This window comes from Nansenia antarctica (genome assembly GCF_963989245.1).
Source record: "Nansenia antarctica genome assembly, chromosome: 6".
Lineage (NCBI taxonomy): Eukaryota > Metazoa > Chordata > Actinopteri > Argentiniformes > Microstomatidae > Nansenia > Nansenia antarctica.
In genome coordinates this window covers 54,610,043-54,625,530 of record NC_137676.1, presented here as the reverse complement: position 1 = coordinate 54,625,530, position 15,488 = coordinate 54,610,043, and the positions used below count along the sequence as shown (strand labels likewise).

Here is a 15,488-nt window from a genome sequence, read left to right as displayed (position 1 = left end):
CAGGAAGATGGGCCTACTCCTCCTCTTCACTACCTTCTCCCCCTCCTTCTCCTTCCCTTTCTCATTCTCCTTCTCCTTCTCCTTCTCCTTCTCTTTCTCCCCGGGCTCCTTGGGATCCATGGCCAAGCTCTCTCTCTTCCCCCCCCTTGTGCTCTCTTGCCCAGTCAGGGAGAGAGAGAGCGAGAGCGAGAGAGAGAGATAGTGTGGGAAGTGCAACAGGTGCACTGAAGTGCACACAGACTGTCAACTCTGCACAGGTAGGCTGCTGTAAGCCCCTCCCTCTCCCAGGTTGGTTCCTGCCCTGTGTACCTGTGACAGGAGAGCTCTCTCAGGCCATGCCCCTTCATTGCTGTACTATGCCTCCCCCCTAGGGGACACCTGTATCCAGAGAGAGAGAGAGAGATGGATGAGAAGGGAGGAGTGAAGAAGAGAGGGATGGCCACAACTAATGTCTTGTTTTGGTTGTGCTAAAGATAAGCCTCTCAAGAGAAAACAGAGACAGAATACTCTTGGCCTGTATGCACAGTGAAAGACGGAAGAGTACAATTGTATGCCTTGAGCTTAGATAATGAGGAACTATTTGCATGTTTAGTATGCACACGCTAAACTAATCGCTTTTAGAATCTGGATCCCTGTCTGTCACTTAAGGCTTCAGAATAATTGTATACCATTCAGAATACACACAACAACAAATTAATAGAATACTTTATTTCTGAAAAGTCACCCAAGCCCTCATTGGTGTTCATCAGACGTATTCCCCTAGTGTAAAATTATATAAATAAATTCAACAAGTGGGCTGTAGTGAAAAATCCATTAAAGTGCGGTTAATTAATGCATCGCAGCAGATGCTGCACTCCAGGCAGCGAACAAGTAGGCCTACTGTTTTAAAATATGAGAGCTGAAACGTGCAGAATACAATTTTAGAGGTCAAAATATTTCCCTCATTATCGGTTCACGATAGACATACATACTGTATCTTATCAATGGCGAAAAAAAGGTAGTTATTAGTCGTAAAGTTACTTGCTTACCTCTATGTAGGTCAAAACCCTTATAAACTAAAGCAAAGTAAATACCACATGACCATGAAAGCTCTGAATCCACAGAACAAAGTGCAGTAAATCGGGGAGGGGTGTAAGGTATGTATGCTCACCTGCAGGGTTTGATCTGTGTTGACCACAGGTCCTTCTCCTAATCATCTAGCCAGTACTTCAGCGAGTGTCGTCAAGACAAACAAAAAACAAACATTAAGAGTGAGCGACAGTCATGAACTGCTGTCTGCACTTGAACCAGACATGGGAATTACAGTTGCAATTAGATGGAATGGAGGCCGATCTAGTACATTCTTATTTCACCTTACCTGCTGATGGGTGGTTTGCACGGTTCTGAACTCATTGTATGAGTTGTCTGTTTTTAATGTCTGCATTCAAAACAAACCCTTCAACTAGAGCTTCTATCTTGGACAGGTTTCTACTTTGAAAAGACGGATCGAACTTCAAAGACACTTCCTGGTCAAATAAAAGACAAAATAAAATAAAAATAAAATAAACACTGTCATGGGATATTAGGTCTCTCTCTCTTTCTCTGTGTGTCTCTGATGATAAGAGTGTCATAACTCAGCCATTATGGGACCAGATCTGGTTAGACAGGTACACTGAGGCTCCAACAATGAATTCTAGACATGGCAACCGGGTACCGCATTCTTGGTGAGAACAATGAAGTGGATAGATGCATTTTCCTCTGAAGCACACACACACATGAAAACAGACACGCACACACACACACACACACGCACACACAGATCACCCCCGACCTCTCCTCTGAGCCATTGGCAGGTAATAAAAGGCTCATATAGTGTTTCTGGCTGACAGTGGAGTGTGCCCATAGAACACCTGCTCGTCTTCCATTTAGATTGCGTGGATGAACACATATGGCTGGTTGAAGTCAGCACTCCCGTGGTGATACATACTCCACCAACCTGAAACACACATCTTCAAAAACAGTTTAGATTATAGAGTTACATTTTCCACAAATAATGTGGTAAAATTATGCGGTTGCTTTAAAAAAAACAGCTTGGAACCAAATCGAAATGATGAAACTAGGTATAAAGGTGAAAAAAATAAGTAGAATCAACAAAATTGTATTTGTATTTCCCCCATTTATTCATTATGGACAATGGCATGACATGGCTATGGTTGATGATTGACGTGCATTGCAAGTGGGACTCAAAAAGCCACGCAAGATCATAATGGACTGAGCAGCAGAGGCTTAACACCTGAGATGTTCTTTGCTACCCACACAGCAATCCTCAGTAAGGAATGTCTCCCAGTGATGTGCAGCTCAATCTGGTGATGTTCATTCACATGGCCCGAGGGGGAAGGCTTGTGGAAGGTAACTATGGGTGTGGTAGAATATCCGGCTTGGCTGGGGCAGCTCAGACACAGAGATAGGGAGGGAGAGAGAGAGAGAGAGAGAGAGAGAGGGGAGAGAGAGAGAGAGAGAGAGAGAGAGGGGAGAGAGAGAGAGAGAGGGGAGAGAGAGAGAGATAGGGAGAGAGAGAGAGAGAGAGAGGGGAGAGAGAGAGAGAGAGAGAGAGAGGGTGGGTGGTGGCAGAGTCTACAATGACTTCACACATTAAAGAATAGGCATGTCAATAAAAGCCAGTCACATGTCCGACTAACAAATCAACCAAAGCACACAGTCTACGTACATACCGCATGAGTCAATAATAATCCAATAATAATAGATCATTTTTTATTTAAAAGCGCCTTTCTCAAACTCAAGGACACTGTACAGAAAAAAAAAGAGAAAAGAGAAGCAGGACAATAAACAAGAAAACAAATGTTCATCAGTTTGTGTTGAGATAGGCCTATATATATATTTTATTTTATTTTTTTATTTTTTTTAAGTTCACAGATAAGACAACTAAAGACTGGGAACAGAGAGACAGCACCCCCGGTCCTGGCTGCTGATGGGATGACCTTTGCCGCGTCAGTTTGAACTCTACAGTTGGGGAGTATACAGTATAATAAGTAGGGGAGTATACAGTATAAGGGCAATACTGACCGGCCATGTCCAACAGCATCCCTACTCAGACCTGTGGCGCAGTCTCAGTGGACATCATGGAGGTGATTCGAGACTTCACGAAGGCATCACTTCCACCCCTGCCAGGCCTCTAGTTTATGGCACCTATCTGTGTATGATATCTTTTGTTTGAACAAACTGTGTGTGTGTGTGTGTGTGTGTGTGTGTGTGTGTGTGTGTGTGTGTGTGTGTGTGTGTGAGGCACATAACAAAGAATGGGGGGGGTTGGTGTTTGTTTACCGAACACTGGGTGGGCCCATCAGGACTTTGGTCTCTGAACGCATAATCTCGAATAATCGTAATTATCGACGACAGAACCCATTAGGCTTTCCAGGATGTGCTTCGAGATGAGAAACACAAAAGCGCAAGGAAGAGCCGTGAAGCAGATATAGCTTGTTACTATGGTGACCGCTTACGAGAACCGAGTCACGCCGACCTGTCCTTTGAGAAGTTAATGAGAATTAAAGACAGCGCGGTGGTTGAAAACATTGGAGGTTGGAGAAAAAACACATTAAAAACATGCTGTTGTTGTGAAATGTCCTGGTTATTTAAACATATGAAACATTGTCCACCCATCGAGACAAGTTATAGACACAGCAACTCACAATAGAGACAATAGTAACATGCAACCTCCACCACCCGCAGATGACACCAGCAGACACTTTCAGAGTCAGTTCTTCAGGTTTTCTATTGATGCTGCAAACTCCTAGACTTTGACAATCTTTAGCCTTTTGTCATTCAACATAATGTTGAGCTCATGACCTTGACTGAGGGAACAGTGGAATCTAATTCCAAGTCTTAAAGATCATAAGGTCCACAGTCATGGATCAGTGGCAGTGTTATAATACAGTCATTCAACAGTAGTTCATTCAGCCGATTGTTATTCAGCATTCCAAACCCCAAAAAACATGAGAGGGGCATTCAACACATTAGATAACATATCCTAAAGACCAAGGACGTGCCGTCCATATAAGCAGAGTAAGCAGTGCTTACCCAACGAAAAAATAAAAAAGGACCGTGAAAATATTAAAATAAAAGTGCATGTAACCGTTTGTTTGTTTTCATTAAAAGAGTCGTATTTTAGGTCCCAGGGCAGCAGGAGTCATTCATTTTGACGGTGCATTTTTAGCGCCACCTGCAGGAGTAAGCACTTCCTACTCTGCTTGCATTGCGTTACATTATAAGCACTTCTCTCTCTGCTTTCCCTCGCGTACATTCGAATGCGTGAAAATGTCTTTTTTATTTTTTCCGATGCCTCAGCCCGCTGTTTAATGTGGCCAGGGTAAGCATGCTTACAGCCAATCAGTAGTTCTTTCATTCCGATAAGAGCTACTGATTGGCTCTTATCACTTTCAAGTTCACTTAACATTTCACCTCTCGCCCGGCAGAATTGCTTATGCCAGCTAGCTCAAACGATCTAAATAATAATAATCAATAAGGATAACTTGCTTGATTTTGTGAATATGGACATTACTGTCAGCGACCTAAAGGGATTTTGTAGACTGGACTGGACTGGAAAAACAGAACTACTGGCTAAATGCCGCCCGAAGCCACCGCTCACCGATCTTCACACCCAGAAAGGGAGAGTCGCTAGGGGGTTCCAGCAAGCCTGGTATGAGCGGTTTATATGATTTATATGATTCGCGAGGCTGGTGATGTGTGATGTGATGTCAAGTGCCTGTGTGACAAAGTGTGAAAAGAAAGTGTGTTGTGAGTTTACTATGGAGGATGGAAACGGTGTGTGTTTGTGTTGTGCATGTGTGCGTTTGCGATGTTGAAACTGGACTTGTAGATTTCAGCAGGCTGGCTACTTGAAAAGATCTTGGTTCAAAAAAGATTGAACAATGAGCACCCCTGATATAGTCGAAACTGGCAACTGTTTTTTTTGTTTTTTGGTGATCACAAAGTGACACTACAGTTTATTAGCGGGTTCTAGGGCATCAAAATTGCATTTCCTTGAAACTGCGTTCACTGATAGCGTGTATGTGTAATTACGTGTATTTCTATATCTTATGCTTACCCAATCTAAAAGCTCACGGCACGTGCCTGCTAAAGACCATGGGACGTCTCTCTCTGGAACCGCTTTATCAGCCATTTTCTTTTTTTTGCGCAATGGTCGAAAGTCTTCCATGCCCCCCCTCCTCCTCCTCCCTCCCTCTCCCCGACCTTGGCTGCAGATAGGTGGCAGTAAAAGATAACTAAACGAACACATTGGTGTGGTGTGGGGGGCACTAGTCTAGTAGGAAGCAGGAACCGGGGTGCCTCGAAGGAAGCGGGTTATGATGGGTCTGCTGCTTCTGCGCTCTGCGCTGCGGTCCACGGCGGCGCTGCTCGGCTCGCAGACTCAGACCGCCTTCAGGACAGAGGTGGTCCCACTCACACAGGCAGCGATCCCCCCGTATCTGAGAGCAGAGATGCGTTACCACACGGAGGAGAGAGGACGGCCCAACTCCACTGACTACAGGATCTATTTCAGTAAGTTACCATGACTACCGTGCAAGACGAGACAAGCAGTCCGTTCATGCGTTGCTGACCGTTACGTGGGTGTAACAGGGTATCCGCGGTGTCTCAATTTTGGGAAAATCAAGACCCTTAATAAGTATTAAAAAGTCTTATCACGATTTTATGAGGTCTTGAATTTTTTGGGTATTTTTCTGAATTAGACTCTGTCCAAAGAGTTTGAGTCCTATAAACCTTTAGTACAAGTTCGTGAATTTATTAGTTTTATTAAAAAACCTGAACCGGAAATTCTGTTGTATGAAAGTGGTCTAGTCTATTGCAAACTAAAAATGTTAAGTTAAAGGTGTCACTGTGTCAATGTAAACGGTTACAGCTCGAAGTGGCGGTGAGGTCTGGAAAAAATATTGACAAGGTCTTTAAAAAGTCTTAGAAAGGTATTGAAATTAACCTCCAGATTCCTGTATATACCCTGTGTAAGCTAATGCTAATAACATAGACATGTCACACATGTACCTCCTTAACTGGCTTAAGTCTTACTACTAAATCTTACTTTACTATCTGTGACATTATTCTTGTCTTAGAGAAGCGAAGTCCTACATTTGAACACGGCTAATGTGCCGATGTTTGAGGAACTTTCACTACATGTGTTTGAACATTGAGAAGGGGGACAATGCGCGTGCTACAATGTTTCCGCTCAGACTGCCCCTACGTGTCACTCACGTGCGACACGTTGTCATTTCCTGGTCACGTTTTGTTGCGTGGTGACGCGTCAATGTGCGACCGCAACATCACCGTGGAAGTCCAATGTGTCCAAACGTAAACAATCCAAGAAAGTGATGTTTTCTAAAATACTATTTGGAGCCCTGTTTCCCCTATTCAATCAAAGCATCTGTTTAGATTAGCCCCTGTTATAGTATGAAATTAAAATGACAGGGTAAAAGACGTGGCCATTGATTGTCTCTATTGTTTGCCAAATAGATCAATAGGTCTTCAGTGTGTGAACCTCTTTGTCCATTGAGGTCGATGAGTGTCATCTAACTGACAGTTCAACCATTGAAGGGGCTAGGGCACTTGATTGGCTTGGTGTGAACTCCCTCACCCTAGTATTCACTCAGAGACAGCTCCCACCTATTTGTTTAAGATACTTAGGGTATAATTGTGCATTTGGATGATGTATACAATTGGGTCAAGTCAAAGCAAAAGCCTAGATGACTGCCCTGTCAATTCCTTGAGGGGGTTGATAGTTGCATTGTGTTTGGATTTGCCCTAACCCGGGTCAAGAATCTGGGGTTATTTGGTGGAGTTGAGCTTGATGCCAGATTAGTTACTTCATCCAATGAGCTGTTGAGTTCCATGCATGCCAGAAACACATAAGACATCTCTGTGTAGTTACTCACTTTTAGCATCACAGTCTTATTCTTATCGCAAATGTAGATTTTAGGGAACTAATATTACACTGACTGAGAGTTATTAACAGTGTTTGTTTATGTTTTCCATAGAAACCTCGGAAGGTAAATACATTTCACCCTTCCATGATATCCCACTCTTTGCAGGAGATGACCAGGTAAACTTATACACAGCTTTTTCTTTTCATGTCATTGTCGTAGCTTTCTATGAAATGTCCTTGATAAAAGTTTGATTGATGTCGATTAAAGAGGATACAAGTGTCGAGGCTTGGTGCGCTATTATTTCATTTGGATGGGGGTTATGAAAGACATTTTCAAATATAGGCTACATTCGCATTGATTTTTCAAACCTTCAACCATTTAGACAGAAAACCTTTTGAAATAGCATAATTGAATAGGACATGGTAGAAAATGGATATGGAACATGGAAAGGTTACACATTCTTTTCAGTGGTTTTGTCAATAAAAAGGTGACATGCAAACGTCAGACTATTGGTGCGGATACCTACAGTGCCCATAGGAAGTCATCAAACCCCTTCACTTTTTCCACATTTTGTTGTGTTATACACTCAATTTAAAATGGATTAAATAAACAATCAAATGTTGTCATCAATCCACACACAATACCCCAGAATGACAAAGGGAAAGCAGGTTTTTAGCCTGTAGTTTTTCTAACCCTACATTTCTGCAAATGTATTAAAATGTAAACACAGAAATAATAAGAATGTGCATAAGTATTCATACCAGTTGAATTGAGTCCATCTTAATGCAAGGATAAGAGTTAATGTAATTTTGGAATCAATATAGGGGTGGTAGTGGTAGTGGTAGTGGTGGTCTAGTGGATAGTGAGTTGGACTTGTGATCGGAAGGTTGTGAGTTCAAATCCCGCCTGAAGCCACACCACTACTAGTGTGCCCTTGGGTAAGGCACTTAGCCCTCAGTTACTCCAGGGGGAATGTCCCTGTAATTCGTAATTGTAAGTCGCTTTGGATAAAAGCGTCTGCTAAATGGCAAAATTAATTAATTAATTAAAATTAATATCTTTGTTTTTATATGGTCTCTGATTTGCATAGGAGTCAATTACACACTGTGTGGATCAGGTTGTCATTACAAATTGAGAAAATAGAGAGGAACAAAACTGCTCAGGAATGTGACCCTGAGGCCTGGGGAGACTTACACACATCTACAAAGTTGAATGGTGGAGAGGAAAAAGCACAGTCGATGGGACAACATCATCTCAGTCACTCTACAAAATGGGTCTATAATCAAGTGGCCACAAAGAATCCCTTTAAGGAAAAATGATCTCATATCCATATTTGCGTTTGCAACAATGAATTAAAGTGACACAGCAAAGAAATCAATACATTTTAAATTGAGTCTATAACACAACAAAATGTGGAAAAAGTGAAGGGGTATGATGACTCTCTATAGGCACCTGTATACAGTATATCATTGTAGTATTTATTTATGAATTTTTCAATATGTTTGTCTTACTGCAGGAAAATGATGTGCCATCTAAAAGACTCAAGAAGAGTGACAATGAGGTATTGACCAATTCTGATATCTCCAAGTTACGACAAAAAAATATAACAGTGGAAGCTATGTTTAACAAGACAATATCTAATGTTGAAACTTGACTTCACTACTGACATGGTTTATTTTCTGTACAGGTTCTGTTTAATATGGTAGTGGAGGTACCTCGGTGGTCAAATGCCAAAATGGAGGCAAGTATATTTTAGACACCTGTCAGTGTTTATATTTCACGTGGTCCGTGGTATAGGATTGAATATGACGACTTGCTGTACAGAAAGGTGGTATAATAGTCTGATGAAGGTCGTTATCATTCAATGGCCATGTTCTATTTTGACAGATACTGTGCAAGCACTGTTGAGAGCTTTCTGACACGCCAACAATGTGTTCTCATAGCAGCACCCAGACAATTGATGAATAATACATGTTCTAAGTGGCAAGATCCTAGAAATATCCCCCATCAGCCCTTAATTTATAATGACGTCCTTCTACACTGTGCTACTGTTAATGAGATTTAAGCATCTTGGGCAGAGAGAAAAGGAGCTGTGAAACCCAAAAAAGTCCAAAGTTGACGAAAAGGTCAAATACGAGTTTCCGGAGGCAGCCATTTAGTAAATAATGGAGGAAATTGAGAATGCAGGCTAGGAACAGAAACTGTCCATATTCCAATACAACACAAATCACCGGTTTCTCTAAAGTGTACACTTGTGAACTTCCTGACATGGATTCAACAGCATAGGATTGGCTAAAGTGAACGTCTCATCTGTTCTCTCTCTAATGGGTATTTAATAATAGTAAAAAAAGGTTTTGGTGAGTCACTTCTGGTCGACGCGTCGGTCCCCAAGGCCGCAGGCTACCCTGTAGTCATCTAACATCTCTGCCTCCTCCTGCAGATCGCAACCAAGGAGCCGCTGAACCCCATCAAGCAGGACACAAAAAAAGGCAAACTCCGACACGTGGCTAATGTGTTCCCCCACAAGGGATACATCTGGAACTACGGAGCGCTCCCGCAGGTGAGACCCCCGCCGCCGCTGAGCGGTCACGGCAATGACCGTCACCGCCCCCTTTGTTTTTGTGGCGAAGGAAATCAATTTCGTCGGGAAGGAAATCAATCCATAGTTTTTTTCTTTTTCTCTCCCCTTCTATCCATCCCATCGCATCCTCCGTTTCTTTTAGTACCGTAGAACACAGTACAACATTATTCTGAAGACCTTGGGTTCTGCGCCTTTTGTTCGGAATGTTCCTTCATCCCCCACCGGCGGTGCGGGTATTGATTTCCGGGCGAGAGTAAATACCGTAGTACGGCGGATGCATTGAAAACACTTCACGATTCATTAAAACTCTTACATTGAAACCTGCAGTGTTTGGCCCTGAGGCGTTTGCGTACGAGTGCTTTAAAGTGGTCATAAAGTCGCCATTGATTTCCGTGGCCATCTTTTTTTCTTTCCCCTCCGTATTATTGTCTCTCTCTCTGAAAAGAAAACAGGCCGTGTCTGTACGGTCGAGACCTCGACAAAGTCTTCGGATGTTTTTTTGGTGTTTTTTCTCTCTCTCTCTCTCTCTCTCTCTCTCTCTCTCTCTCTCTCTCTCTCTCTCTCTCTCCCTGTCCCTCTCGCCCCTCTTCACTTTTTAGAAGTAATGTGGAATGTTTTTTTTGGGGGGGCGAGGTCTTTTAACAGTGTTTTGTCTCTTGTCGGCACAGACGTGGGAGGACCCCGGCCACACGGACGAAAACACCAACTGCTGCGGAGACAACGACCCCATCGACGTCTGCGAGATCGGCACCGCGGTGAGACCCCGCCGGACACGTCTCCGTCTCGGAAGTGTCACAATGCGCACGCACACACACACACACACACACACACACCCTACACATATACACATCCCATGAAATAACAATAACAAGGTCATAGTGGTCCAGGCTTTCTTCTCTTGCCTGCCTTTACTGTACATTCATTGACACCAGAATTAGGCGCTATTGACGTAGCGGCCCGAGATCCAATCATGGGGGAGAGAGAGAGAATGTCACGCTAGCTAGCTGCTAGATTGGAGGCTCAGCAAAGTGGGAAGATAAACAGGGAGCGGTGTGAAATGGAAGGTCAGCTGACTTGTGTCTTACAGGTGTGAATGGAAGGTCAGCTGACCTGTGTCCTACAGGTGTGAATGGAAGGTCACCTGACTTGTGTCTTACAGGTGTGAATGGAAGGTCAGCTGACCTGTGTCCTACAGGTGTGAATGGAAGGTCACCTGACCTGTGTCCTACAGGTGTGAATGGAAGGTCACCTGACTTGTGTCTTACAGGTGTGAATGGAAGGTCACCTGACTTGTGTCCTACAGGTGTGAATGGAAGGTCACCTGACTTGTGTCTTACAGGTGTGAATGGAAGGTCACCTGACTTGTGTCTTACAGGTGTGAATGGAAGGTCACCTGACTTGTGTCTTACAGGTGTGAATGGAAGGTCACCTGACTTGTGTCTTACAGGTGTGCTATCCAGGCCAGGTGATCCAGGTTAAGGTCCTGGGGGTCTTGGCCATGATCGACGAGGGGGAGACGGACTGGAAGTTGATCGCCATCAACACTGAGGACCCTGATGCTCCGAGCCTCAACAGTTGAGTCGTTGAAATAAATAATGAAAAGATTGATTAATATATTAAAAGATCCGGGTATGTGACATGTGACATTCAAGCTTTTTCGAAAGGCTTTTTACTTTTTTGGTTCGGGAAATGTTATCGCGGTGTTCTAGGGGAGCGGACTCACCGACTTTTCACATTCGTCTGACACTGCAAGTCCATTTCGGGGGGAGTTATGTTATTATTAGGGAGGATGTTGTCGTTTGGACCTTTTGAAACTGAAGGTGGCAGATTTCACGACAAACTTTGTCGAACTGTGCTCCTTTAAACAAGCGCAAGGAGGGAAGCTTCTAGAACACTTTTACAGTTCGAAATTGAAGTGTTCTTTGTACAACTTAAGCGTAGGACAGTAAAACACCAGTCTCTCTGGGAGCCAAAGTGAAACGCTGCTGTGTGCACATTGTACACCTATTAACCCAGGACAGTAGGAAGTACTAAACACAGCGGTGCGTGATGTAATCAGTGGGTTTGTCTTCCCCTCAGGTATCGAGGATGTCCGGAGGAGCAGGCCGGGTCATTTAGAAGCGACAGTCGACTGGTTCAAGAAATACAAGGTGCCGGACGGAAAGCCAGAGAACCAGTTTGCATTCGGCGGAAAGTTCAAAGACAAGGTACATGGGGTTTCTCCATTAGGACACACACACACACACACACACCATTAGCGCATAATATAGATGAAAGATAATGGTGGGTATTTATCGCACTATTTTCCAGGGTGTGTTTCCAGACCAGTGAGGTGTCCACTTAAAGAGAGTAGTGCCTCAGTGGCGGGGTTTCCCAGGGATACAAAGTGATGAGTTTCTCCCCCTCTCCCATCTTTCCCCTCTTTAGGACTTTGCTGTGGAGATCATTAAGTCCACTCATGAGCATTGGAGGGCACTGGTACAGAAGGAGACTAATGGCGGGGAGATAGATTGGTGAGTGTGTGTGTGTGTGTATACATATATATACGTATATATATGTGTGTCTCTCAGTGTGTGTGTCCCTGTCCGTCCGTATCCCATCAGGCTTTGTGTTTCAAATTCATGGTCCGTGCTCAACACAATAACGACTGCAAATGTGGTCAGTTTAATAGCCCTCTCACACAGCATGAAGTTCCACTATATTGTATAAAAGCACTATACATGACGGTCTGTTCTCGGCATTGATGTGCGCTTTCTTTCGTTGACGCCAGTAAAAACGTCTCTGTCTGCAAGAGCCCCTTCCAGTGCAGCGCGGACGAGGCCAGTGATGTGGTCAAAGCGGTGAGCGCGTTTAATCCGACTGTGTTTTTTTTTTTTTACCGTAGCTAAGACTGATAATGTCCCTCACTTGTGACTGGGAACAGTTTGTTGTACTTGAGGTGAATTCTCTCGAAAACCCTCCTAGAACTTTTTAGCATCTATGGCACGTTGCATACGGTGGATTTAGTGATATGAAGCTCACAGGGGGAAACTCACTTGTTTCACGAAAGTCTTCCCATGACTCATCGTCAAACACATTGGAGGAGAAAGTCAGAGGGGGAGGAGCCTCCGATCTACTCCTCCGATGTGTTTTGAGGAGAGACGATGCAGGACTCATGTGTGTTGTGCTTCCTGTCTAGGCTCCTGCGTGCGGCCAGGCACTTCCTGTATCTCCAGAAGGTAAGGTTGACTAACTCCTGCTTCATCCCACTTCTCCCTACCCCCTCTTCCTGAAGTACACACCTGTGTACTTTCCCACACGGATTTCAAGCAGAATGAATTGGTGTAAGTGCCCACGCTTAGACCAACAGCAATGCTTTGAAATCCATTTGAGAAAGTCCACAGGTGCGTAATTCAGGTGGAGAAATGGGGATGCACGCAGCATACGAGTAACTACACGAAACAATTACACAAATATCGGCCATTTTGATTTGAATAAACAAGAAATATGCATGATTTTCTTTTTTGCTTTGCATATTTATTGTAACCTATCGAACCTATCTACCCTCTCTCTTGCAGTGGACAAATGGCATTTCCTGACCAAGTGAACCTGGACTGTAGAAAGTGACGAAAACTTTGGTCCAATGTTTTCTAATGAAGCATTACTACAGGTTGTAGTGTGTGTGTGTGAGTGTGTGTGTGTGTGTGTGTGTGATGTCATGTTCTGTACTGTTGAAGGGACTGCAGGTTGTTTGCAGATGACTTTTGGTTTAAGAGGGTATTAAGGTATCATTTCTTTAAGAAAAGTCACTATGGCAACAGATGTATATAAGTCATTGTTTTTTAAATGACAGATACAAAAAAAACAATTATTGGACTTCTAAATTGTGACTGTATATTAATTGTGGGAGACTGATGTTCTTGTACTGGTTGCAGGTATATAAGGGTTTGTTTTATTTCATTATTCAGGCTCTTCAAAAGCGCCAAGACGCCTCTCTAGTATTCGGTTGTGTTGTGCGCTCAAGTATGCTATTGAAAAAATACACATTTTGGTAATCATCATTTGATGTCACAAGTCAATTTGCAAAAAAAAAAGAAAAAGTGTCTTCTTTCCGATGAATCCCATGGTTGGACCCTCCTTTATTCCTTTATTTTGATAAATAAAAGCATCCTGGTGTAAAAATGTGAAATGTGCCTTTAATTCACATCAACCTCCTCCTCTTCCTCCTCATCATCATCACCTGTTTGTCTTGGGGTGAGTGGGACCTCCACAACTGCCTGTCCTGCAGACGCTATTTCCTATCTCTCCAACCTCACTGGGACATTTTGCAGGCAGGGCAGACAGAGAGGCAGGCAGACAGACAGACAAAGCAGGTTGACAGACAGACAGGTAGGCAAACAGAGTGACCGATCAAAAGCATACACACAAACCAAACCAGAGTTTGAACCACTCAAGGCTCAAATGACAACGCGATGCGACACCTTAAAGTGCTTTAAATAAATATAAATTTGATTAAAAACACCCACATCTCAGCAATATCAGGAATGATATAATAAACAGCTTTCAAATAAACTGCATTCAGTACATTACAATACTTACAGTATGTATATCCATCCTTAATTCCATTATTTTAGCATAGCAAACCTCAAGGGGGGGGACAAGGGGAGCGGTAAAAAATAAAAAGGACAGAGGCAGAAAAGAACACAATTTGTATACCTTTTTAGTGTCTAACTGCAAAATACCAACACGTACATTTAACTGTTAGCTTAACATTAGAGCTGTGCACACCTTGGTGCATTAGTCAAGCTCTGAAAGTCATTCAAGTACTGTTGACTCACTCAGAAACACTCAAGCATCTTCAAGTATGGCTATGCTCGTCATCACCCGCTATATCATTAGACACCTCCTCGCCTTTCCTCCTTTTTCACAACCACAACCTTGCTACGGTAAGCTGGGTCCTGTACACACCGAAATTTTCTATTAAAACATTAATCTTTTTCTATTTAATTTTGAGTTTTCTTACAAAACTTGGAATCCTTTTCTCTTTTTTTTACATTGTTTTTTTGTGTGTTTTTTTTTATTACAAAAAACTATTTCATTCTAAGTGATTTATTTAGCAATAACAGGGATCTACAGGACTGTAAACATTGCTGTGTTTGACAGTGTGTGGTATCTACAAAAGATCTTCCTGGATTATCTAACCATGAGCATTCTGTGAACCTGGAACCGACTATAAGGTAGATTTGAAAGGGAAGTTGAGGATTGCTGATAGAAACAGGCCGTGGGTACATTTGACAAAACTACAAGAACCTACACCTTTTTTAACATAGAACAATTACAGGGTATTATTAAAATCAACAAAAAAAAGAAGGAAAAAAAAAGTATTTCTGCGATACAAACACATGTTATGTACAATGTGGCATAATTTACTTTTAAACACATTTACAATAATCTACTTTCTTATCTTAAATAAATTGTTTTGTAATCTTTTATTACATTTGCTTTTTTTTTCTGAAAAAGAAATGAAGTGCTTTCAGAAAACGATAGTATAATGTTAGAGTGGGGGTGAGTTATCACTCAGACATAAACGTTGACTCTATCGTGTATCACATTAAATCTAATGGGGGGGGGGGTAATCACCATATAATTGTTTAGTGGTTATAAATAAATGTAGCTTTAACTACACAGACACACATGTGCATCAACTACTATTAGAACTGCCCTGGTCGTGCCTCTCAGTAAAAGCAAACGCATTGCTCTTAACCTTGTCAATGCCATACCTTCCCTTTAGTCAACTCAGTGCATATAATATGTTCAAATTACTTCTTTAAAAGTTTACCACCAATCTACGAGCTAAAACATAAGTACAAAAAATGCAGGTAATTTCCATATTTTTTCTTACAAAGTTAGTTTTGTGTTTTGAAGAAGTATGTACAATAAATTCATTGGGATTCAAAGAAGAGGCAGAAGCAACTCCCTGACTGAGAGGAAAATTAAAC

The 15,488-nt window shown here is 42.5% G+C and overlaps 2 protein-coding genes across 2 annotated transcripts in view; one reads left to right on the top strand and one right to left on the bottom strand.

Annotated features, from left to right (window-relative positions):
* arhgef38 (Rho guanine nucleotide exchange factor (GEF) 38) overlaps window positions 1-120 on the bottom strand; it is a gene marked incomplete at both ends in the record, with an annotated part of 25,284 nt that extends 25,164 nt beyond the window's left edge. Inside the window, one exon of the mRNA XM_080533842.1 lies at window positions 1-120. This exon is cut by the window's left edge and continues 130 nt beyond it. Coding sequence (XP_080389968.1) covers window positions 1-120 — 120 coding nt within the window.
* Window positions 121-5,308: 5,188 nt separating this feature from the next.
* ppa2 (inorganic pyrophosphatase 2) lies at window positions 5,309-13,663 on the top strand. Its single transcript, XM_080535300.1, has 12 exons — window positions 5,309-5,556; window positions 7,041-7,105; window positions 8,446-8,490; window positions 8,617-8,670; window positions 9,370-9,489; window positions 10,179-10,265; window positions 10,958-11,084; window positions 11,590-11,717; window positions 11,938-12,023; window positions 12,281-12,350; window positions 12,689-12,728; window positions 13,068-13,663. The coding sequence occupies exons 1-12, from the start codon at window positions 5,361-5,363 to the stop codon at window positions 13,094-13,096; spliced, it is 1,047 nt and encodes a 348-aa protein (XP_080391426.1). The 5' UTR covers window positions 5,309-5,360; the 3' UTR covers window positions 13,097-13,663.
* The last annotated feature ends 1,825 nt before the right edge of the window (window positions 13,664-15,488 follow it).

Bases quoted from the DNA above. Each gene is read 5' to 3' on its own strand.
- ppa2 (XM_080535300.1), top strand. From the start codon at position 5,361: ATGATGGGTCTGCTGCTTCTGCGCTCTGCGCTGCGGTCCACGGCGGCG. The intron at 8,491-8,616 runs GTATTGACCAAT...TTTTCTGTACAG, and splicing joins TCAAGAAGAGTGACAATGAG to GTTCTGTTTAATATGGTAGT. The intron at 11,085-11,589 runs GTTGAGTCGTTG...TCTTCCCCTCAG, and splicing joins TGATGCTCCGAGCCTCAACA to GTATCGAGGATGTCCGGAGG.